The 25,925-nt window shown below is 37.5% G+C and overlaps 1 protein-coding gene across 2 annotated transcripts; it reads right to left on the bottom strand.

Annotated features, from left to right (window-relative positions):
• Positions 1–15,497: 15,497 nt before the first annotated feature.
• On the bottom strand, positions 15,498–25,692 carry fam83c (family with sequence similarity 83 member C). 2 transcript variants are annotated; one of them, XR_014211559.1, is made up of 5 exons: positions 22,393–25,692; positions 21,149–21,316; positions 19,978–20,102; positions 17,308–18,445; positions 15,498–17,277 (listed from the first exon to the last, which is right to left on the bottom strand). XR_014211559.1 is itself a non-coding variant. In XM_082190004.1 (4 exons), exons 1-4 carry the CDS (start codon positions 22,888–22,890, stop codon positions 17,482–17,484), a joined length of 1,755 nt encoding a protein of 584 aa, XP_082046130.1. In that variant the 5' UTR covers positions 22,891–25,692; the 3' UTR covers positions 15,498–17,481. The 2 variants fall into 2 exon arrangements, 1 of the variants encoding a protein (XP_082046130.1); XM_082190004.1 differs by having other exon boundaries at positions 15,498–18,445.
• Between the last annotated feature and the right edge of the window lie 233 nt (positions 25,693–25,925).

The raw sequence follows: 25,925 nt of genomic DNA, 5'->3' as shown, positions 1-25,925 counted from the left end.
GAATACACAAATAACAATGAGTAAAATTTACTCCATTTTTGGCATGTTTTTCACACTGTTTAAAGTACATTTTAAAAGTAAAATTCACTAAGTTAAGAAACATTTGAGTAAGTACATTAATCTTAATTTTAGACATCAGCACATGCAGCTAATTAAGTTATTATTAACTTAATTAAGCTATTATGCCAGCCACAGCTGGAACCAGCTTCCAGAAGAGATCAGAGGTGCTCCTACAGTAGTCACATTCAAATCCAGACTCAAAACACTTCTGTTTAGCTGTGCATTTACTGAATGAGCACTGTGCCGCTGTTCGTCCGACTGTTTGTACTGTACTGTATTTTACTCTATTTTTCTAAACTGTTTTAATTATTCTTATTTCTTTTAATTATTTTAATTTCTCCTATGTCAGCAGGGCATTTAGCCCGAAACTGTAAATGCCCACTCAGAAGGTGATAATGTGAAAGTGATTAATGTGGGTTTGAAAGTAGAACAGTATTTAAATGACGATATTAAAGTTTTCGTCTGAGAAAGAATGTGAACGCAGTGCTAAAGTGCTAAAGAAAGTGAAAAGAACGTGTGAGTAAATGAGGGAGAAAAGAAAGTTAAAGGAAAGTTGATAGATGGAAGTCGTAAGAAGATTGAAGGTTAAAAGAAGGTTGAAAGATTTAAGTCTTAAGGGAATCCTTTGAAAGAAAGATCTATAATAAATATTCTTTTTTATTTTTTAAAAGTACTGTATTTTATTTTATTTTTCTAAACTGTTTTAATTATTCTTATTTCTTTTCATTATTTTAATTTCTTCTATGTAAAGCACTTTGAATTGCCATTGTGTATGAAATGTGCTATATAAATAAACTTGCCTTGCCTTGCCTTGCCTAAGTAAACTTACATTTTACATATTTAAGTGGACTGAACACAACAAAATTAAGTTGTGACAGCAGCTTTAGCTCATTTTTATTAAGTCAACTGAACAAGCACTTTCACTTTCAAATGATTCACTTAAAATAATAGATTTAAACAACCACATAAATGTACCAAAAAGTATATATATATATATACACACTAAAAAAAAATGGTTCTTCAGCGGTTCTTCAGGGGTTCTTTGCGGTGGTTAAGGTGCTATATAGCACCACTACCATTTAAAGAACCTGTTAAGCCCAGTTTGGTTCTTCAGCGGTTCTTTGGGGTGGTTAAGGTGCTATATGGCACCTCTTATGGTTCTACATAGCACCATTTGACAAAGGTAGGTGCTATATGGCACTTAAAGTGGTTCCCCTATGATTACAAGCCAATGAACCACTTTTAGTGCTATTTAGCACCATTTTTGTTTAGTGTGTATATATATATATGTGTGTGTGTGTGTGTGTGTGTGGGTTGTAGAGCTACTTTAAATGTCGTAGCCTTAGTGTTCTTTAATACTGCAAAAGAGCAAACTGCAGACATATGATGCAAATCAAATGAAATGCATGTACTCTAAAACTCACTCTCATCATGGCCATTTTTAAGCCATTTCATCTGAGATACAAATAATTATTTGTAATTTGCTGGTTAACGTCAATCGTTGCACTGGACTTCAGTGTTATACAGTGTGTTTAACATGAAAGGTGGTTCAAAAACCTTGATTACCTGATGCAGTGATGCAGTAAATTATGTTCATCTTAACAACCACCTCAAAGGCCCCTGGGTGTTCACTGTTCAGGGATCAGCAGGCTTTGTGTCTGAGGGAAGGGACACAATAGCGAGGAAGGGAGGAATAGGAAGTCAGAGAGACAGGTTGTGTTCTGGGTGCGCTGCCGTGTATCTGGGTCACAGTGTGCAGAGCCTATACGCCAGCCCTGGAGATGCTCCTCTCTGCGGTGTGACAACCACGGGATGGAAGCCAGAGCTCCAAGATGAGCAGCAGGGGAGGCCTGATTTCTAACAGTCTCTCCATCTGGAGCTGTGTTAAAGCAGTTAGACACACACATGTTGGGTTTCCATGTTTTATGGGGACTTTCCATAGACATAAGGATTTTTAAACTGTACAAACTGTATATGCTTTTCCCTATACCCACTCACAGAAAACGTTCTGCATTTTTACATTTAAAAAAAATCATTTAGTATGATTTATAAGCTGGTTTCCTCATGGGGGCCATTAGGGTTTACCTGAACCACACACACACACACACGTTTAAAAATGGGGACACTGCATAGACTTCTATAGTTTTTATATGCAGTCATAAATACTATAACCTAACCCTACCAGAAAACTGTATGCATTTAAAAAATAAAAAAAAGAAGGAAAAAATAAAGGCATTTACATTTTGTGTGTGCCATTTTAACAAATGAGGATGTCCCCAAGTTTTTGTGGTTTAGCTCAATTCTGGAACAAATTTGTCCCCAAAATATGGTTAAATAAATATGTGTGTATGTATAATATATAATTTGTATATAATAATAATATGTATATGTAAAATATATAATTTCATATTAATGCATAATGTGACCCATAGTTCTAGTTCATATGGACATAGAGCTGGAATTAACATGACACACAACAACTGCATTCAGCAATTAAAAATAAAAACAGCATGCAATGTATTTAAAACACCTCATTTTACTAGTGAAGCTGCAATGAAGTCATCGTGGAGTTCCCATAAAACACTGTACCACACTGAACAGTGCGTCTCAGACAAGACGACCAACACACTTCACCCACTCACCATCCACCAGCCTCCATTAGTAAACAGCATCTGAAGAGAGAGAGAGAGAGAGAGAGAGAGAGAGAGAGAGAGAGAGAGAGAGAGACCTTCTCATCCATCTGTCTCTCACTCTCACACCTCACTTTTCTAGATTGTACAAATAAGCATGTCATTGTAGGTCATGTTCCTTTGTTGTTCCAAAAGTTCCTTTGTTGTACATTGAAAGGTTGATTTTCACTGACTACTTCAGACATTTTACAGAGAATACGTACTCGTTATAGAGTTTAGCTAACTAATCAATTGATCTTTAAAGATACATTTATATTAATAGAGACAGAAGATTGGTCAAGTACTTGTTTATAATATAATATAATATATAATATTGTCACGGTCTGCCTGTTTGTTTTTGCTTTCATGAACTTTTAGTTTGTATTTACTTGGTTAGCTGTTTTCCTTTGACTCCGCCTCTGCTGGATCCCTGCAACCCTTCGTCTCCACCATCAGCCCTGATCCGCCGGTCCCCACCGCTGTCAGCTGGGCTCAAGTGTCCATCTTGGCTCCTCCCTCCATCATTTCCGCCGTGGGTCACCTCCTTCCTGGCTGTCTCCTGGGTCGCTCTAAACTCTCATTGGCCGTCGGATCCTCCACGGATTTTTTACCACCATCCATTCCTCCACTTCTACCATCTGCTCCTCCATGGCTTCTCCCACCGTCTGCTCCTCCATGGCTTCTCCTACCGTCTGCTCCTCCATGACTTCTCCCACCATCTGCTCCTCCATGGATCCTTCCGCTCCTCCATGGCTTCTCCCACGTCTGCTCCTCGATAGATCCACCGTCTGCTCCTCCATGGCTTCTCCCACCGTCTGCTCCTCCATGACTTCTCCTACCATCTGCTCCTCCATGGCTTCTCCCACTGGCTTCTCCCACCGTCTGCTCCTCCATGGATCCTTCAACCGTCCGCTCCTTCATAGATCCTTCAACCATCTGCTCCTCCATGGATCCACCGTCTGCTCCTCCATGGCTTCTCCCAACATCTGCTACTCCATGGATCCACCGTCTGCTCCTCCATGGCTTCTCCCACCGTCTGTTCCTCCATGGCTTCTCCCACCATCTGCTCCTCCATGGCTTCTCCCACCGTCTGCTACTCCATGGCTTCTTCCACCGTCTGCTCCTCCATGGATCCTTCTGCTCCTCCATGGCTTCTCCCACCATCCGCTCCTTCATGGATCCTTCAACCGTCTGCTCCTCCATGGCTTCTCCCACCATCTGCTCCTCCATGGATCCTTCCGCTCCTCCATGGCTTCTCCCACCGTCTGCTCCTCCATAGATCCACCGTCTGCTCCTCCATGGCTTCTCCCACCATCTGCTCCTCCATGGATCCTTCCGCTCCTCCATGGCTTCTCCCACCGTCTGCTCCTCCATAGATCCACCGTCTGCTCCTCCATGGCTTCTCCCACCATCTGCTACTCCATGGATCCTTCCGCTCCTCCATGGCTTCTCCCACCGTCCGCTCCTTCATGGATCCTTCAACCATCTGCTCCTCCATGGCTTCTCCCACCGTCTGCTCCTCCATGGATCCACCGTCTGCTCCTCCATGGATCCTTCAACCATCCACTTCTCCAAGGATCCTACCACCATCCACTCTTCTATGGATCCTTCTACCTTCGCTCCTCCATGGCTTATATATTATTTTATTTCAGCTTTATTTCAATGACCAAAAACAATGCTTAATAGTTTTAGTTTAATAGTTTTAGTTATAGTTATATGATAACAACACTGAACAACTTAAATGATGAGGCATTTTACTGTGGAGACAAATTGTTTTTAAAACACAAAGCTTTATTAGCATGCCTTTCTTGATGCTGAATCATTCAGAAATAAACAAAAGGTTGGAGCTGGTTTCACTGCTGACATTTAAGAAAGGTCACCACTATGCTGAAAGGGCAGTTAAACATATAACGTTGATTCAGAACCAGTCATGAAAGCATAAGTAATAAGAGAGTAATGTGCATATGCTGTATCTTCCATTGTTAAACATCATCTTTAAATATCTGTTTTAAAGATTAATCCAAAGTCCAAGCCCAAAGCCGTGTATGAGAGACATGACTCAACATGCCAAACGGGATCAATCAACTGATTCAGGACCCCTGCGTCCGGATGCACTTCAGACACTTAACTTTGTTTGTGCGATGACGAACCTGGCCTTGGTTGAGCAGTTAAACGCATTTTGTGTGTCTATTGGTGAGTCATCTTTGGTCTGGGAGACATTAAACTGATTTCATGTTCCAAAACAATTGGAGTGAAAACTAATCAAGCCAATCTTTTCTTCCTGTATTCCTTTTGGGCCCTTAAAGGTCATCAGGAGCTACAAAGCTGTCAATCATCAGCAGGTCCGTCAGTCTTATGGTGGGTGTTATTCATCAGATAAATCAATGGTTTCCTGTAATCCACCATTAGATGAAGAAAATTTAGAATACACTCCATTGGAAATGTAGAAGGCTGTAGTTTGAGAACTGCTGGTGTGCACATATGCTTCAATCCTACCTAATCCTGCTTTACAACTGTGCCTTTCTGCAGGAAACTAATCCATCAACAGCTTCAGATGGGCCCTGGGAAAACTAACCTTATCCGCTGGTAATTTCAGGGAAATATGTAGGCCATTGAGTCTTAAATTTCATATCCCATTTGCTCTTTATGAAATTTCTTGAAATGATGGTCCAACACGTTAACAATAGTTAATGCATTATTAACAAACAATGAACAGCGTTTATTAATGTACTGTCCGGTTTGGTTCAACCACCGAATCAGACATCAGGAGACTACAACAGACAGTACGGACTCCATTCCCCCATGCAGTCACAACCCAGTTTAACTCCTGCCGTCCGGACGTCTAAGCACAGGTTTCTTCCCACAGGCTATTTCCCTCCTGAACAGTTAGATGCCCTTGTTATATTTAAATGGGTGTACTGGAAGTTTCCACACAAAGGTAAATTCCTTCTGTGTGCAAGCACACTTAGCAATAAAGCTCTTTATTATGTTAACTTTATTATCAATTATAACCAGAATATATGTGTTTGACCAGCAGAGGTCCCTGTAACCCGGTAAACTGCTGTCCTCGGTGAACAGTGAATGAGACATGCATGATGCCAAATGTAGGCGTGACAACATTCAAAGCTTTTGTTTATAGACCAATTAAAAATGTATTAAAAAAGAATCTAATTAAAAGTGACGATCTTTTAAGTAGCCTACTTCAAGACATTTTGCATTGAACAGGAATAATAGACCCTATTTTGGTGTATGACAATGTAGCCGGAACAATTTAGTCATATAAATATACTTTTTTGTTGTTGTTGACGTAAATAAGAGATAACTTACAGAGAGATAATCAATGCCCTGATGGGTATTCTGAACCAATTCAGTGACTTTTCCATAAGGCAACAGTGCCACCTCTGTTTTAAGCAGTTATTGATGTCAACGCATAGCCTTAGACTCGCATAAAGTGGAAACAATTTAGATTTTTATGGCATTAGATGCACCCGAGTTAATCTATAACGTGTTTCTCATTCTGGATGTCACGGATTCAGCAACAACAAACGCTGACATATAAGTTTAAAACTTAAACATGCCGCAACACAGCCAGTTTCAGCCCCACCTCTACAGTTTCCAGCTTTCAGCACAGATTAAACAGTGCCTGTGGCACATTATCTAAAGTAAACCTCTAACTGCCATATATCTCTCTGGATGAATCACACAAAAACACATACGGCTCATATATAAAAAAAAAAAAAAAAATATATATATATATATAACATTTTTATATTTAAATATATATATACATACATACTAAATTTTACATAAAGAAAATTTTTTAAATGCAATATTTCCATGATATTATCCTCAAAATTGTCATTACCATAATGCATAGATGTATTTCTGCAGCTTTTTTGCAACATTAAAGGCAGTACAACACATAGTTCCAATCCATGGTATTATGGATTAATATTATGATATTTTGTGACCTTTGTCAAATACACTGCTGAACAATAACCAAAAATTTGTAATTGGTAATTTTTTCCCTATATTTTCCTAATTACAATTTTATTATTGGTTCATGCTATAACAAAGACTTTTTCCATTTTTATCACAGAATAAGGCAGAAAATATATTTTATAGTTTCTACACTGTAATAAAGGCTATGTCAATTAGCATTGCATTATTCATAGGCCTATACTTTATTGTTGGAAAAATAATCCGAGATGACTTGAAAAAAAAACAGAAACCATATATTGTTGCATCATCCCCCGCATATTCTGCACAACAATAATTGAATCTCTGATGACTCACTAAGTGCAATTCACCTTTATTCCTCAATATGACAATGATACACAATGATGGCGTGATGTTTCACTCATAATTACCGCAGGAAATCCCAGGCTTAAAACAAAAGAATAGCCTACACAAGTATCATCAGATTTACTGCAGAGCAAGTACTGTACCAAATCAAATATAAGTGTCACTGTCACTTGATGGTGGATCTGGTGAAGAAGCTGTCGGCTATCAAAATATTGATTTTGATATTGATTCTGGTTGCAATTTTGGTGGTTAGAGATTCATCCGTGATAGATCTAGATCCGGGTCGCTAAAGACCTGAATATGTAATAATGACTGGTGAAACATTCATGCATTTAAGGGTTAAACATTGTTTGTCACATTACAACACCACAATACACAATACATAACAAATAAATAAATAAATTTTAAATAAAATGTAAAAATTATATATATAATAATAGGTAATAGGTCATTTTCATTGTCATTTAAGTGAAATTACTAAATTTAAATATACAAGTTTGATAAAAATGATCATTCTAGAAGAAAATTTCAGATGGCACTTACAGGCTTTTGCATCTGAACTCTTCATATATACACGTTATAAATGTAATATGTATAAATGTAAAAGTAGGTGCCTTAAATCTCTTGACTTGTAGTGCATATTAACATGTTTTTTTCTTCATGCTTCCTTCCAGTATTGACTAGCTCAATGACAAAGGCCTTTTTTTCCCCAAGTCTCCTCTTTATCAAAGCCTCAGGAGACAGGGTGAGTCAAAGCTTGCCAATTTTTTTCCCAGTCAACCACATTCACTTCCCTAATATGTCTGGTTACAGTTATATATATATATATATATATATATATATACTTTTCTTTTGATTTTGGGTTGAAATATGACCAGGAAACCTTACAGTTTTTATAAGCTTCACTCCTCTACACAAAATAATCCATAAAAAAAAAAAAAATGGATTTGAACTTTTTAAGAATAAGGACAAAGTAACCATCCAATGTGAGTCAAATATCCCTGTGTACTATTCAAATTAAATAAAAGTGTTGGAACATGACAGAACATTAATTGTCAGAACGAATGAATCATCTTGGCAGTTATGAGGCATAACTGAATGAACACTCTCATGTACTGTACCAGCTCTACAGTTTGCTGACGACTGAGTATTAGCAGCAGAAGCTGATCAGCTCTCTCTCTCTCTCTCTCTATCTCTCTCTCTCTCTCTCTCTCTCTCTCTCTCTCTCTCTCTCCCCTCCCCCCCACTCTCTCTCCCCCTCTCCCCCCCTCTCTCTCTCCTCTCTCTCTCTCTCTCTCTCTCTCTCTCTCTCCCCCTCTCCCCCCCCTCTCTCTCTCTCTCTCTCTCTCTCTCTCTATATGTCTCTCTCTCTCTCTCTCTCTCCTCCCTCTCTCTCCTCCCTCTCTCTCCTCCCTCTCTCTCTCTCTCTCTCTCTCTCTCTCTCTCTCTCTCTCTCCTCCCTCTCTCTCTCTCTCTCTCTCTCTCTCTCTCTCTCTCAGGCAGCGGCCCACTGTTCAAACACAGATATCTGGCACTCTTTCAGCCAACAGGCTCAGCCACATACTTCAGCTAAAAAACACCTTCAAATGTCATCAACTCGGTCCATTTCGCATCACGTTTTTGTGTATAAGGCCGCAAAAAAAATCTTCATCCCAGTTGCACTTCAAAGCACTCTGACACCTTTTGGAGCGCACAGACTGTAACCAGACATATTAGGGAAGTGAATGTGGTTGACTGGGAAACAAATTGGCAAGCTTTGACTCACCCTGTCTCCTGAGGCTTTGATGTTTGTTAAAGAGGAGACTTGGGAAAAAAGGGCCTTTGTCATTGAGCTAGTCAATACTGGAAGGGAGCATCAAGAAAAAACATGTTTATATGCACTACAAGTCAAGAGATTTAAAGCACCTACTTAATATTTATGATAAATATTACATTTATAATGTTTCAGGTTTAATGAGATCAAAGGGGTTTAAAGACTTTAAAAACATACATTTCATTTTAAATGTATTATTTATTTTAAATTAATTTACTTTTGAACTTTTGAATGATATATAAAAAAAAATAACAAGAAAATTTAATAAAAAATTATGCTCCAAATGTACAGAAAGCTCTGGATTCGGCTATAAGGACAAAGTAGATATTGTTAACAAAAATCTAAAGCTGTTGAAGTATGCAGAATAAAATAAGTAGCAACATTAAAATGCGATGATGTAAAAGTATTGATTGCTTTCATTTTTACATTTAAACTATTGGCAGTAACTTCAGTCAGCATATTGAAAATACCAACGTCAGTCTCTAATTGAAAATGTCATCACCTTCATCACCACAAACCTTTGTGTGGTTAAAGTAAGGACATCATTCCACCCTAAAATAGAGTAAATGTATTTGTTGTGACCCTCAGAGAAACAATGTACTGAGTTCCGAGTAAGAGAGGGAGGAGGTCTGGCAAAGAAAGCAAATAACAAAACACCTTTCTACACACAACCGACGTGGCTTGGTATGATGCAGTGGTGGCTTTACACAACAAAACCGTGAACCAGTCAGCAGATTGAAACCAGTTCATCTACATTCACAAAAAGCTTCTTTTGCAGTATTCATACATGCCTTTGAGTTTGTCCTTTTGGGGGAATCTTAAAACTGAAAGGTCAAACCGCCTGGAACATCATGGGTCTTCATGTCAGAATGAACAAGTGAACAAATTACCCCATATTTACTATAATAAACGGTCCGGGTGTCTCTGTAAAATGATTAGTCATTGCAGATTAATGATTGTTCATCAAACTGCTTTGCTTCTAAAACCATTTTCTTTTTCACCTGCCATGACCAAGTTAAAGTATAAACCTGTTACTATCATGTATTTTGTGCTGAAGATTAATGTCATACATATCATAATATCATTTTAAATAGGACCATACGATTTACTTTAATGCTATGAAATAATATTATATAATATAATGTAGTTTGATTAAACCCACAAACCTTAATTTCGTATAAATATCTTTGTACACTTAATAACAGTGTATCTTTCTTTCTTTTATATTCTTTATTCTTTCACCGGAAAAGGAAACACAATATTGCACATTTAATGGCATTTCTTTAAGCACTTAGAATTCCCTTTATTATTTGAATGGCAAAATGCAATTGAAATTTAAACTGTACAATTGTTACAGTTAGCTCAAATAACTGCGATTAGATCGAATAACAAAATTTAGATGATTAAGAATCGTGACAGGTTAAAGAGCTATCCAGTCTAGTTATTTTATAATGCAGATTCTCTGAAAACTTTCCAATAGTTAACTGCTTTTTTAAGGGGCTCCACCAATAGCGTGAGATTGGGGCGGGGCTATCTGTTGGTCTCACCAATGGAAAAGGGAAAAACATCATTTCTAAAATTCAGTTTGGTTCACAGAGAAATTACACACTTCAGCTTTAATTTTGGTTAACACTATTGTAATGCAGGTCATCGCAATAATAAGTTAAAAAGCGTTACTGTCGGGATGCGTCAAGTTGCTTTTAAGGTTGAACTTTAGTTTCCAGCAGGCGGAGGCTCAAATAAACATGGCCTGATTCCTGGGACAAAATATTATTCATCCTCATGCAAATTCACATTCAGGTCTGAACTGTCCACTTTTCATGATCCATTCCATTATTGCAATGTATAAAAATCTGCCTCTTCCTAAAAAATGTTCCTTTAGATTTATGTCAACATCAATTCCCTGTATGCAACCCATTTTACTTCCGTAACTTGACGTATTTCAGAGAGAAAATAATGTAAGACGGGACTTCAATTTATCCATGAAAATGCAATTAAATTCATCCATTAAATGCATTTAAAAACATCCATTATCCACTTTATTGATTGGATCATTACCCAGTAGCCCATGTGGCCAAAGTGAGTTCAGCAGAAAACAAAAATCACTTCAGCGGAAGAGCAATTATTTATTTTGATTACAGATTATGAAGAAATGTAGTTCTTTGGAATATGAATCACTCACAATAAAAGCAGGAAACTGAATTAGAAAGTAAATAGGGTCAGATCTGATGTCATGCTGACTCAAATTAGGTATCGTTTGATCATTAGAGAACGGCCGAGCTGTCCCCTCACATAATAGGCTGTGAAAAACTTTTCATAACAGGAACATTTTCACAAGGAAATGTCCAAAATGCAAACTAACTAAACACAACCTCACAGTATAATGAGCTTTTAGCACATCATTCACAACATAAAGTCCTTTCAGGTAAGTTACCGGTTAGAGGTTTGCTGTAACACTACACACATCTCAGTCTCTTTGACTTTGAGAATGGTTAATGATGTGGGCCGTAGCTGAAATAAGACCATGAGGGTAAAGTTACTCTCCAACAGACAGCAAAGCAGGTCAGCAGTTTGAAGCATGCAAATCCAGTCCACCCACACACTTCTGCACACTTCTGTTGAAAACAAGACCTACTTAGACATCTCAAACAGACTAAACTCTTGAAACCGATGGTTCCATGAAGAACCTGTATCATCCGTTCCACAAAAGGTTATTTATAGTGGGAAAAAAAAGATTCTTTAGATCTTTAGAGTAGAACTGTTTACTGAAAGGTTATTTTGGGAACCAAAAATGGTTTCAAGGTTTTAATGGTTTTAAGTGTCTGGATGCTTTATGCGACCACTAATATTGAAAAGAAAAACAAAACTTGCATTTGGAGCCTACAAGCTGAGCCGACAAACCATCATAAAACAGTTCACAGTCTCGCCAAACAAGCATTTACCTATAGACCTTTTGTAGCCCCGCCCCTTTTCAGCGCGTTGTCTTTTGACTTCCGGTCTGTATTTTCACAGCAATTTTGCGTGTTTATGAATGAACGGCTCGTTTTAAAATCTTCCCGGTCGACTGACTTTTAAGTCATCTGCTTTAAAGGGACTATGTGTAGCTTTTTAGATATTTTATTATCTAAAATCAATATTTTTATTCATAAATATGCCCTCAATGGTGTACAAATACCTATGCCAATGATCAGACTAATCCTCGTAAACGAAGAATTTATTATCTTTATATACATGGGACGGGTAAGTCCACGGAGGCTTCCATGTAGTTCCGCCATCTTGAAAAACTATAATAGCAGAGAGGGACAAAAAGTACTAGGCCAACGCGTTTCCACAACGCGTTTTCGTTCAGAACCAGCGTCACGTGACTGAAGCCAGCAGAAGCGGAGGCGCAGAGAAGTGAGAGGCGCTTGTCACTGCCCCGGCAAGTTTAAAAGGCTGCACTGCACGGTTATTTATACACCGTTCATTCATACATATGCTGAGTCACAGGATAAGGAGTCCTCGTCGTCGAAAAAGTTCAAAATAGACCGTAAAAGGAAACGTGACCGGAGATTACAAAAACAAGGGTTACTGTCAGGATAGCTAACGCAGGAGAAAGCTTTCAAAAGAGATGCTGAAGTTTCCTGCTTTCTTCTCGACAGGTAAGTCAATGTTACGGCCTTAATTACAAGCTTTTTTTTCATTGCTTGGTTGTGTACTTTATCGCGAAGCAAAGAGGACATGGAGACTGACAGAATAGACAGAGCAGGTTACTTATGATATAAAAAAAATCTCAGCTCTCAGATTCTGTCACTTTTATTACGAAATTCAAACAATATATACTGTTTTTGGCGCTTGTAAATGTGACGCGAGTCACGACGGATCCCTAGCGGCACGTGAACCGATCATCTCTAGCTAGTAAATAAACACAAATGAACAATGTTGAAAGATACAGTACAACTTACCGAAATGTATATTCCTCATACATTATATCGACCAATCAATCAAACAAATGGTAAACAGCTGGAGAACAATTATGTATGTCACAACATTTACCTCAGGAAAGCCATTTAATGACCATAATAAAGGCTAGCAGTTAGTTGGCTAGAAAAAAAGAGCTATAAAGAGTATTTTGCTAAATATGTGTACTATATTACATATTTATTATATTTGTATTTATATCATTAAATAAAGTTATTATAATAATAAAAAAACGCATTATGTATCTTTCTGTATGTTTACAGCATTAGGTGAGTTGTTTTTTTCTTGAGAAAAATGAATGCCTATCTTGTGTAGATATCCCCCCCACCCCCCGCTCCTCCATAAATCTCACTCCAAGCAAAACTCAAAAGTTGGCAGCTATGTTATATAGACAGTAGAACATTTATAGTTAAAAGTTAAACAGACTCTTTGATGAATAGCAGCTATTGAGTAAAGTAACGATAGAGAAGGCTCTGATGATGATGATATCTAACAATGCACGTACTTCAAAAAATATAACGAGTAAAGAAGGCATTACTACTAATTACCATAGTTAATGTTTTTCACAGTCAGTAATTGATAACTAACAATCTTTTTTTCGTTGTTTCAAGTTTCAGTTTCACCAAGAAAAACTCGAAGTGCTATTATAAGACATCCTGTCATAGCTTTTTGGTACATAACAGCTACCGTAGATGCAACGCGCATTTGAAAAAGTGAGGCGCTGGAGAGCATTATTCATTTGAATGCAAAATACAATTTCACCACTAGATGGGAGAAATTCCTACACAGTGTCCCTTTAAACATTACAGTCCTCATGATAACTTTCGTTAACTTTATATTAAGTAAATCCACTTCAAAAGCTAATTACTCCTGGACAGCAGCGCCATAGAAATATACAGAGCAACCGCAAAAACGGATGTTAAAAGACAATATTCTAAAGATGGCGGCGCCCTCGTTTCTCTGGTGAATAAGGTCTTATAGAGGCACTTTGAAAACACACACACAAACTGACACAAGAAGCGAGACGTCTTTCTGAAGCAATGAGTTATAATCACACCCTAAGATGATATAAAGTGACATGTAATGTGGTCTAATGGTTTACAATAACACCGGAACATGATCTACAGAAGATGAGAGCTGTATTCATATAACCTGATGGCAGGTGATGATTACATTTATGGCGGTCACAATGAGAACGTGGATTGTAAACACTAATTGTTGCTAAAGAGGATCATGCGGAAAACTGCACTAGTGTATTCAGTGTGTGTTATGTGTAAAGAATGTGGATGTTCTGGTCAAGCAAGGACTTTCACGTTCTACGCAGCGCTGATGATGTTGCTTGCCAAACCACAAGACACTGAAAATAGTAACTACTACTGAAAAATAGTATATTATTAGTAACACGTACTATTATCTAAATATAGCATTTAAAATTAAACTAAATAAAAATGATAGTAAAGTACTTAAGCAGTTACTTGAGAAATTCAAGTTAATTAAAAAAATCAGAATATTAAGGGGAAATATCTTAGATAAATAGCAGAGTTTTCTACCAAAAACATTAAGGATGTCATTTAGGGTGATAGTATCAAGACTCAAAGGGTTAGTTTGCCCAAAAGAAGCCATCCTATGACTGTCTTCTTTGAGTCAAACACAATCAGAGTTATAATAAAACAATTTTTTTTGAAGTTTTGAGTTTTTGAAGGTCCAAAAAGCGCATCCATCCATCATAAAACTAATCCATATGACTCCAGAGGGTTAATAAAGGCCTTCTGAAGCACAGCTGTGCATTTTTGTAAGAAAAATATCCTTATTTATAGCTTTGTAATAATCACTGGCTTCCGGTAACGGCCGTACGCGAGTCGAGTTCTGAGAAACGTTGCGTTCTCTCGCAGAATGTTTGCCTTTAGGGGCTCCGTACATTCACACCAAGGACTATAAAGATAATAATAAAGAGTTCACACCACAGTTATAACAATAACGGCACAGAGAAATATCCTTTTTAGAAAGATTTTATCCAGCTGCCAATCAGAATCCACCAGAATTCGTTCTCGAGCATTTAAAGTGACAAAGAAGCACGCGCATAGAATAAACAGAACAATATCATCCACTTGTGTGGATGCTAATATAGTATAGTAGTCTGAATGGGCCTTTAAACATCAATTTACACTGAAAGCAACTAATAAAAAAGCAATGAAAAACAGATATCTGAAGAAAATATGAGTGCTTGCTGTGTTGCTACTAGGCAGTTGTCCTGGGTGGTTGATAGGGTGTTGCTAGGGTGTTCTGGGTGGTTGATAGGGTGTTGCTAGGGTGTTCTGGATGGTTGTTGCCATCCACAAAACAACAAGGATTCCAATTAAGATGATGGTATTAAGCTTAAAAATAGATTTGCACTTAATGCAACTAATAAAAAGCAGTTTTCTGAAATTTTGTAAACACTAATGAGTGAAGACATTAAAATGCAGTTTGCTAAAGAAACCTCTTCTGAACGAAACAATTCACTGAACTGAATTGTCACGTTACTTGCCATGACTGAAAAGAGCAGTTAGCATCACTACCATTTTCAGTCAATAACTGATTTAACCTATATGAATTTCAAAACATTTGACATTTTTGCCTTTTTAAGATACATACTAGAATGCTGTTTGTTACTACGCTTGCAAAATCTGGTTTGAAAAAAAAGAGGAACATAAACTTTATTGATTTATTGTAGTCTTTGGTAACACTGTTGGAAAAGTCATGCAAGTCACATGTAACAGATTACATGTGAAGATCTGCAGTTATAAAAGTATGTTACACACTCCCCAAAACAGTTATGTTAATAGATCACATTTTATAAGATTTGATTTTCATATGTAAATAAAAATGCAAACAACACATAAAAAAGTACTGGAAGGCACTACCAAGACAAAAAGGTGAGCAAAGAATAATAAATGTTTACAATGAAAAACTATTATGCCATAAAACATTAAACATACTAGTATGTTTAAGACCTTGGAAATACATTTCAAGTCAGAATCGGCAGTTATTGGCTTGTGTAGCAAAAGTTAGCACTTTACCTGTAATCTGTAATCATGTTTAAACATATTAAAATGGAAAAAGCTAAGGATCTGCTCCTATCGATCTCATATTTATGTTTACGTGTTGTGAATATGAACGGTTAAATCTGACCTTGGATCAGCACTACTTTACAAGCTTTTGTACCTATACTCTAGATCTCGGGTTTCTCAACCACTTCTTCTCTGTATGAAGGTATCTGGTGATCAGAGCCGATTCTGAATCACTTCTACAAGGACACTTTAACATCTATTCACAGTATCTCCTACTTGTCGGATAAAAAGCTTGTCGATTAAGATTGAATTGGAGGTTATCTATAGATTTGAGTCAGAGAGGCATTTATTAAGTGACAACAAATCCATCAAACGCTATATGGCATTCAATGTAGGCTGTTGCAAAGACTTCTACACTCTAATTAGCAAAAGTATCAAAAGGTGGAAAAGCTTACCGGTTTCAATAAAATAATAATAATGTAAATCATGTTTTCCTTGCAATTAGCTTCTATTGCATCAGAGACCACTGTGAGATGCAGTGAGTCTATACTATAGGCTTCATTGAAGTAATACAGTACTTTATTGTTAAGCAGCTAATTGCAACATTACCCAAAGTGCATTTTAGAGTCTCTAAATGCATGTCTTAAATGACAAAAGAATCACATTTTAGTAAAAACACAAGAACATTTGGAAGACTACACGTGTAACCTCCTGAATGATGCTATCCAAGGGTAATACTTAGTGTCAGACAGAGTGGCTACATTTAAATCAACACCTTCTGCTTTGCCAGAACAAAAATGCCCTATGAAGCAATGGTTCATATACACTAGTTTTATATACAGCACAGACACAAAAAGTACAATGTACTGGTACAAAGTACTAACGCTGCCTTCAAATCATGTAAGAATGATCATATTTACAACATGAGCACCACAACAATGTCATAATCATCAGTCGGGAAACTTTCCTTTAAGCCCAGACTGTCTGAATTAGGGGCATGTGAGTTAAAGAATCACAACGAACAAAACTTGGTATTGAACTTGGATTTGTATATATATTTGAAACAACATTCTTTCATTCATTGATCCTATACGACCTTCTTGGGTCAAATATACACACACACATAATATATATATGTGTGTGTGTGTGTGTGTGTATATGTATGTGTATATGTATATATATTTATATGCATTTACATAGCAGAGGACAAAATCTGAGTATGTGTTATCATACTTCATGTCACTTTAAAAAAAAGTGTGTGTAAATTTATATTAAATGAATACTATACATAAATTAATATACATTTTTTATGTAAACATGCAATTAATTAACCCTTCATGCTATTATGCTGTTGCACTAGCACTGCAGCTTCTTGTCTTCAAAATTCCCCATTGCATACAGTTTATTATGACCAAAATCACTTCATGTCGCGATTACAATTTATAGGAACTTCCCAGAAGAATGTGAAAGCAGCATTAGTACAAAGTACTTAATTTTCATTAAAAATACAAATTCACTCAAAACACACATCTCGCCTTTCACTCCTGGTTGATTTTTTTTTAGTCTTGTGTACAAAAAGAGCAACAATCTCACTCCAAGAAAGAATGATCGATCAGGCCCAGCATTAATGAGGCATGTTGTTCTTTAGCTCAAAGCGACTGTAAACCTGCTTGGATTTGTTCAACTTGTTGTAATGGTTGACAAGGTCCAATTTGCTGTGACCTAACGTCATGCGTTTCTCGTCCCGCCGATGTATCCCTTTCTCTGGGCCAATCCAGTCCGTTGGCATGGGTCCTGGTGGAGGAGGAACTTGCTCACTCTCTGGTTCGGTCTGAGAAAGATCTGGCCCGCTAAACGGAGAGGAATGAGAAGGCTTCTTCTGGAGGACGTGAGAGTCCTTGTCCTTTGTGCTGAACAAATCAGCGAACTTACTGAGGAAAGGGGCGGGGAGTCGATGTTTGGGGGAAATCCTGTTGTCGGCTGGAGATTGTTGAGTTGGTGATGGAGGTTTTGGAGAACTGTAGAGACCTAAAGACTGGATTTTGGATGTCTGTCCAGCAATGTTTGTGCGTAGGTATTCTGCGGCTCCGACTTTGGCCCATTCCACTCCAGGGGACTGAACTATGGAAGGGCGTTCACCCGTCGGATTTTGGCGGTTGTCGTTAAGAGATCCTCTTCCTATGTGGGTTCCCGGTGGCATTTGAAGCACTGAACTCGTGACTCCTTTCCTGTCAGGAGTCTTTTGCAAGTTGTCCGGGTTCTTCTTGTCATGCGTGACTTTGTAAACATGTTTCATGCCTGGAGGAGCAGCTTTGATGCTGGAAACGCTACCACTGGATTGGCTACTAGAGTTCTCAGAATACACTCGCTCCTTGCTGCCGTAGTCTGCAAGGAAGTCCAACCCAAAGTTTGGGGCCGGCACGCTGTGAGCGTAAACGGGCAGGTCGTCTTCATCTGGGTTGTGGAAACGGTCTATTATTTGGGAATCTGCATACATACAGCGGAATTCCCTATCAAAGCAGTCCGTAACTTGGCCGGAGAAGTGCATTAGCATGTTGCTGTGGACCTGAGCGGAAAGCCATGTAAAGCTAGAGGGGAAAAAAGAGCATAAGATCATAACCTGAAATTGTTCTTGGAACAAATGCACATTTTATAGAAAATTAAGACTATAAAACAAACGTCCCACCAACACAAAGGGATTCATTCATGAAACATGAGCAGAACGAATTTCCATAAAGCTGTTAAGAAAATCATTTTTCGCATAAATTGTTTTCGCACTGAATGCTTTTGTAATTCACACAGAAATTTGTTCTGCTTGGGTTTCATAAATGAGGTCCAAAGATTCCATCCAGCCTGGGTGAAAAGGTTCAAACTGAATCCTCAATTACAGTTTTATGGATGGTTCAGGTGACTTATGCTAACAAGTGTTTAACTGCGTTCAAGCTAACCATCTGTTTGTGGCAATACTCAAATGTCTTGCATGATACTGACATAAAAGAGCATGTGATAAGAATTACATTAGATCATCGCAGCCTTTTCCGGTTTGTAGGTTAAAAGAGCACAAAAGACAGCATGCATACAATCTCTGTTAATTATTTCTCCGTTACAAAAGTTCTAAAACTTCTAAATCGTTAGTTTCACAAAACTATGTTTGCAAGCAATTTCCCTTTAAACTGTATGCACTTCTATTCAAACAAAACTCCCTGTTGTCTGTTATATGGGCAAAGCCTCACCCACTATCCACACTAATAACACACAAAGTTATACACAGGCCGCTATCAGTCGCACTAACCCTGACATAACAAGACAACTCCTACACAAACTCATTCCTCCTAATCATTCCTAATCATCATAACTGAGGAGCAGATTAGCCATTTAGACATAATCCATGCAAGACTGTTGGGTCTCAGCTCCCAAATATTTTTTTAAAACAACATATTGCCTTTGTAATTCATCAATTTCACTAAAAAATAATCCACCAAATTATTCACTGAGGCTTGGAAGCTGATGGCTAATGCCAATGCTAACACTGTGCCGGAGAAATGCAGAATCATCATGTTTTCATTGCTAAGCTGCTCAAGCACATGAGGTGCACGTCCTGTCATCTCCCTGCCAAAATGCTGCCATGCGCTTAAATGCTTTACATAATACAGAGTGATATGACTGAAATGAGATAAGCCTGGACTGATGGGTATTTCAACGTGAATAATTCAATGCAACTGAATTCCTCCTGAGAACATTTTCGAGTTGCTTCTTGCACAGTTGGCTTTCAAAACTCGTGCTGTTACATGTTGTCCCTGCTAACCTGTATGTGCTGAACACTGACATGTGCTGAACTATCAGCTTTTTTCTGTTCATTATTGTATCTTATATCAAATCACTGGTCCAGCCCTTTATAGATTATGTGGTATTATTTTACCACTGTCATCAAAGAAACATTCAAACAAAACGATTCGTAAAGTGCCATCATTTAAAGGATTTCATTAAATTAATAAGACTTACAGTAGTAAATATCACTGTAGCAATTATGATATTTGGTTAAAATGATGATTATATAATGCATTTTTTAAAACTATATTACACAATGCTTGGACAAACACATATGCCGTGATTAACATACCTATAGGATCCAGCTATGACTTCCTCACAGTCAATGATCATGAATTTCTCTTGAACCTGACCGGTGAATTTCTTCCCACTTTTGGTGCAGTACGTGTCTCCACATACACTTCTTATACGCATATTCTGAAAAAAAGCAGCATTACATAAATGTTAAATAGTCAGTTGATTAAAAAACATGGGTATATTTTGCATAAAATTTGAATTTGAGTTCTGGTTCACCAACACTGCCGTTCAAAAGCTTGGGATCGGAAAGATTTTCATAAAAATGTTTTTAAGTTTTTAAAATGTTTTTTATGTTCCCATGGTTGCATTTATTTGATCAAAAATATTGTAAAAACGGTAATATTATGTAATATTAATAATTTCTTATTATTGTCAATGTTGAAAACAGTTGCGTACATTTTTTTCAGGATTCTTTGATGAATAGAAAGTTCAAAAGAACAGAATTGATCTGAAATAGAAAGCTTTTGTAACATTATAAATGTCTTTACTGTCACTTTTGATCAATTTAATGCATTCTTGCTGAATTAAAGTATTCATTTCTTAAAAAAAAATAAAAAAAATAATCTTACTGAGACCAAACTTTTGAACAGTCGTGTATAATGTTACAAAAGCTTTCTATTTCAAATAAATGCTGTTCTTTTGAACTTTATATTTATCAAAGAATCCTGAAAAAGAAAATTACACAACCATTTTCAATATTGACAATAATCTGAAAATCATCAGCAAATCATCATTACAATGATTTCTGAAGAATCATGTGACACTGAAGACTGGAGTAATGATGCTGAAAATTCAACTTTGATCGCAGGAATAAATTACATTTTACAATATATTAATAGAATAGAAAACAGTTATTTTATATTGTAATAATAGTTCACAATATTCCATTTGTTAAAGTTGAATAAAAGCTGTTTTGTTTTGACAAAAATGCTTTTGAAACAACATAAAATATTTAGCTTTTTGTCGGAATGACCTAATAGACTTATTTAAGGCAACTTACATAGGCCTATAAGACTTATGTTATTCTGTTGACTGACAGATGTATTCATAAAACTGAGAACACCCATCTCATAGAAAACTTCTTATTATGTGCAGGGATAAGAACTCATGAGCTGGGCCACACAAAATGCATTTTCTATGTGCATGTGCGTCAGTGTTTGACTTACACTCAGGTGTGAATTCTGGATGTCTAGTTCAGAGCACATGCTCAAGAAATGGGAGAGATTCTTCTCGTCCAGCAGAACATACACAGGAACCCTGCGCTTGTTGGAGGCCTCCACTAAATCACAGAACAGGTCCACGTCTGTAAAAATATCCATGACCACTGCGATAACCTGTGTTGCAAAGAAAAGTTGTTAGGACATGCATTACAATAAACCACAATCTTTAAATGTACATCACTGATCGTGAGGTGTTTTCTGTGATAACAATTTTAATGATAATGATCAAGCAATTTAGCAGTCAAGTTGCTCATAATGTTTAATGTAACATTTTTTACGCATTTGGACATTTAAAGGGATAGTACACCCAAAAATTACAATTCTGTCATCATTTACTCACCCTCAAGTTTTTACAAACCTGTATGAGTTTCTTCCTTCTGCTGAAAACAAAAGAAGGTATTTTGAAGAATGTTGGTATAATCAAACAGTTGATGGTAGCCAGTGACTTGCATAGTATTTGTTTTCCTACTATGTAAGTCAATGGCAACCGTCAACTGTTTGATTATACCAACATTCTTCATAAAATCATCTTTTGTGTTGAACAGAAGAAACAAAACTCATACCGGTTTGGAACAACATATGGGTGAGTAAATGATGACATCATTTTTATTTTTGGGTGAACTATGGCTTTAAGTCACACTTATACATGTGCTGAATGTTGCTTCCATTAGATAAAGAAAACATCAAACTAAATTACTAAGTTTTTCTCAGAATAAACGTTCATGATGCATGTTTTTAACGACTTTTACTTTTACTGCTGTTAAGGTGATTTTCAGTGGATTTATGAAGTGCATTTGAAGAGTGCTATTTAAAAAAAATTTTTTGGTGAAATATTTTGTCTGGAATGTCTGCTTGTGCTGTCTTGCAATACAAATATCAAAACAAATAGCATTTATTTTAAACCGGTAACATTCATACATGTTTATGTGTAGCAAAAATACTTTTTGGGGGTCAGAGTCTGTCTAATTATTCCTAAGGCACATTATGTGGTACGTAAAATTTGAACAAATTCCAAATGAAAACTGTCTGAAAGCTGACTTAAAAAGTATCTTGTTTACGTGTAACGTCACACACAAAGAAATGCAAGTTTCGTGGAAAACATATTTGTAAACCACAAGTATGGAAATGGCATTAGAACAATGTTTTGTACGTTTTTTTCTATGGTATAAGTGGGTTTATGTTGTTCTTACCTTCTTGGCTTTACTAATAAGCGATCGAATGAGATCTTTGACATTTTGCGACTTGTCCCTCTGAAAGTATATCTTCGCTTCAGTGGGTCCACATCGGTTGGAAAGCTCTGGCCAGCCCAGCTCCAACATTGGAGGCTCATCGTCGGACATCATGGGGAAATAAGTCCCTGAAGTGAGCTCGGACACCGTGTCTCCTTCCTCCATGTCCACTCCATTAGTCCCGCTGTCCACGCCGCTACTTTTATCCACATTTTCGGTGATATAACGTATTTCCAGCGAGGACAGAAAGCTCAGTTCTCTTTCGTCATGCAAGACTTTTTTATACTCCTTCTCGCCCAGTTCCAACAGCGCGTCGGTGGCGAGCCGCGCGGCTTCATTGTGGCTGAGCTCGAGTGTTGATCCGTGTCTCCAGGGGTTCTTCACATCCTCCACTCTGGTGGCGAGCTTCCCTTTACGCGCAGGGTTCGCCGTCGGACGCAAAGCCTCGGAACTCATCATTTCCACGACTTATGTTTCTCCAAGTAATCTGGGGTTCACAAAAGTTCAAGCGAACATTCGGTTATTAAAGCTGGTGTATTCCAAAGCTGACCTTGTTTTAAGTCATGGTAGTTGGAGTGCGTTATTCCCAGAGGCCTCTCCGCGTATTGTTGTGTGAGCTACTGGGAAACCCAACGCTGCGCTCCACCTGCGCTCTCACCTGCGGCTGCCTCGTCCAATCAGATGCTCCACCTCCTCTGACGTTATGTGGAAAGAAAACTATGGCAGGCCGTTTCAACATAAAGGGTACAACGGGGCTAAAGGCACAACTTAAGACAAATGTGCTTTTCACTACTGCCATAGTATATGACTGCAGAAAAAAAAATAATAATTTGATTTGAACATTGATGAGCAACAGATTTTGTGCGAAAATAAATTATAAAAGTGGTTTATTTCATTCAAAAATCATAAATGTATGAGGTGGCAAGGTGGGCCTTTTACCCCACACACTGGTAAAACCAGCATAGAGCAATAGGTACACATTATTTAGACAAATACTTTAGGTTCAATAATATGTTTTGAATAATGAATAAGTTAATACTTGTTCAAAACAACCACTTTAGCAAAGTTTGTATTATTTTCAGTTTATTTGATAACTAAAAGTACAATAAATATACTGTCATTAAAGGTCCCATTGCATGAAAATGTCCCTTTATGAGGTTTTTTAACCTTGATATGAGTTTCCCTAGCCTGCCTATGGTCCCCCAGTGGCTAAACGTTTTGATGGGTGTAAACCAAGCCCTGGATATTTTTGAGAAAATGAAAGCTCAGACGGGCGAATCTAGAAATCTTCCCCTTATGTCGTCATAAGGGGAAAGGTCACCTCCCCTTTGTCTTCTTTGCCCGCAAAAATAATTTGGCGCGCCCATGAGAAAATGAGCTGCGCGAGCTCGATATTGGTTTTCCTCGAGACACATCATGGCTGGCAAACGAGCGAAGCATGGCAGTTGCTCAGTGTTTGGATGTACAAATGAACACAAAAGTATTTTTTTAGTTCCTTCATCCGAGCCTCTGAAGAACCAGTGGGTTATGTGAATTTCTGATGTGTAATTGTTCAAGTTCAGACAGAAAATCTTTCTCTCAAAGTCGTTCAATACTGTTTATGCATCAGTAAATCAAGCCAGTGACTAAACGGTCAACTTCACGTCGTTTCTCTTTGTACGATGAAAATAATCTTACTTAAACTGTGATTAATATATATACAGAAAGCGATCAAAGAACAATCCCTTTCCAATCGCCCCAGCTGTCAATCACACAGCGCGAGTTTATCTGGACACTTGCCAAAACTCGTTATGAAATCAATGATGCTGTTACACTGCACAACGAATCTCTTACTGTACTTACCTCATGTTTGCATTGGTGAAATCATTAGTGAGAGCGCAGAAACTGCGTTGCAATAAGATCTTCATTCACGCGATCAACAGGCTGTCATCTGCTCAATGCTCATCACTGCAACCTTTAATGTGATGGGAATAGATCTAAATACTTTAAAAAAAAAACGTCTCACGATTCGTTAATCCCGATAGCTGTAATAGTAAAAACGTATAATAGCTGTAATAGTAAACGTTTTCGAGAGAGTTCCACATGTAATGCTAGATATTTCATATGCAAGCATGTCAGCCAATCACAGCAGTGGGCGTTTACACTGAAGTCTCACAGGAGACACGCCCCTTCAAACAGAGTGTTCACATCAGAGGCTAAAATCAGGCTAGGAAATATGCCTTTTCTTTCTAAATTATAACAACTTTTGATCTAAAAAACATACTAACATTATAAGGGCACCCCAGGAAACATTATAAAATAATACAATTATTATTTCAGGATTTCAGAAGTCAGCCGGCTGTTTATGATCATGTTAATTATTGTGCCAGTTTCCCCCCAACAGCAGATGAGCCTTTTACCTCAAATACCATACTTTTACATATTCTTCCTTTATTGAAAAACTGTTGCTTTAATTACCTTAAAACACATTTGCAGATAAATATGAAAATATCACAGAAGCCATGTCTCAGTGTTAGGATTAAACATGATAAAACAGATACTAGCTATTTGTAAAGAAAAATGTTGAAATGGCTTGCCACAAGAAAACAAGCGATACACAACCTATTGTACTCAACTTGGCGCTCATCACACTGTGGATAGAGTAAAATGACTGTAGATTTAATTACTGTAGATAGTATCTACACACTGTACAGTACAATAAGTTATGTAATACAGAATATAAGTTAACAGCATGTGATACTAATTGCCTTAGCAAAAAGTCTCAGTATACAAGATACAATAAGGGCTTTTGATTTTAGTTTCTTCCAAAACACGAAATAGTGACAAACACCACCACAGCACTTTACATGTTTTCATTAGCAACAAGGACCGAAACTGAAACCTCAAATCTATTTGACAGAGTGTCAATAAAAAAGTTACGTTTGACAAACTTTATCATTTATTTAAATGTGAATTGCATTATTTCAGTACATAATGCTCTTGACTGCTTGATATGTAATTGACTTTTGACTCTGGTTAGAGTTCTTTAATCTGGACAACAGTAATTGGGACAAAAACGACATCATGTGATCTCGCTGATATGGCGGTTATGTTTGTGACGCATATCTGCATCATTTGAATGGTAAATATAGAGGATATAACTTGTACGATTCATTTACATGAGTGCATGCAGAGATGAGCACAAATGCACACAGAGAGCAGACATACTTGAAGGGCAGGTCTTTGCAGGCTCTGACTGTCTTAAGCAAATGTGCAAGTGCAACCTTTATGAGCACAAACACTTAACAAACTTTATACATGTTGCATTGTACTTCTCTAATGCGTTCTAAAGTACACCGGTTGTTGTCTTTTGTCTCCATTGTCCAACAGCGAGATATTTTTGGGTCTTCCTGTCTTTCTAAGCAGCCACCCTGAGGCTCGGCCGCCCGCATGAATCATAACTTTTCCATGACATATAGAAGGGAAACAGACACAAGCCGACATCCAAACAGCAT

Source organism: Leuciscus leuciscus (assembly GCF_965113295.1).
Source record: "Leuciscus leuciscus genome assembly, chromosome: 14".
NCBI classification, from domain to species: Eukaryota; Metazoa; Chordata; class Actinopteri; order Cypriniformes; family Leuciscidae; genus Leuciscus; species Leuciscus leuciscus.
This window is presented reverse-complemented; position numbering and strand designations above follow the sequence as displayed.

Bases quoted from the DNA above. Each gene is read 5' to 3' on its own strand.
- fam83c (XM_082190004.1), bottom strand. From the start codon at position 22,890: ATGATGAGTTCCGAGGCTTTGCGTCCGACGGCGAACCCTGCGCGTAAA. The intron at 20,103-21,148 runs GTAAGTCAAACA...GCTTTTTTTCAG, and splicing joins TCCAGAATTCACACCTGAGT to AATATGCGTATAAGAAGTGT. The intron at 18,446-19,977 runs GTATGTTAATCA...TTTCCCCTCTAG, and splicing joins GTCATAGCTGGATCCTATAG to CTTTACATGGCTTTCCGCTC.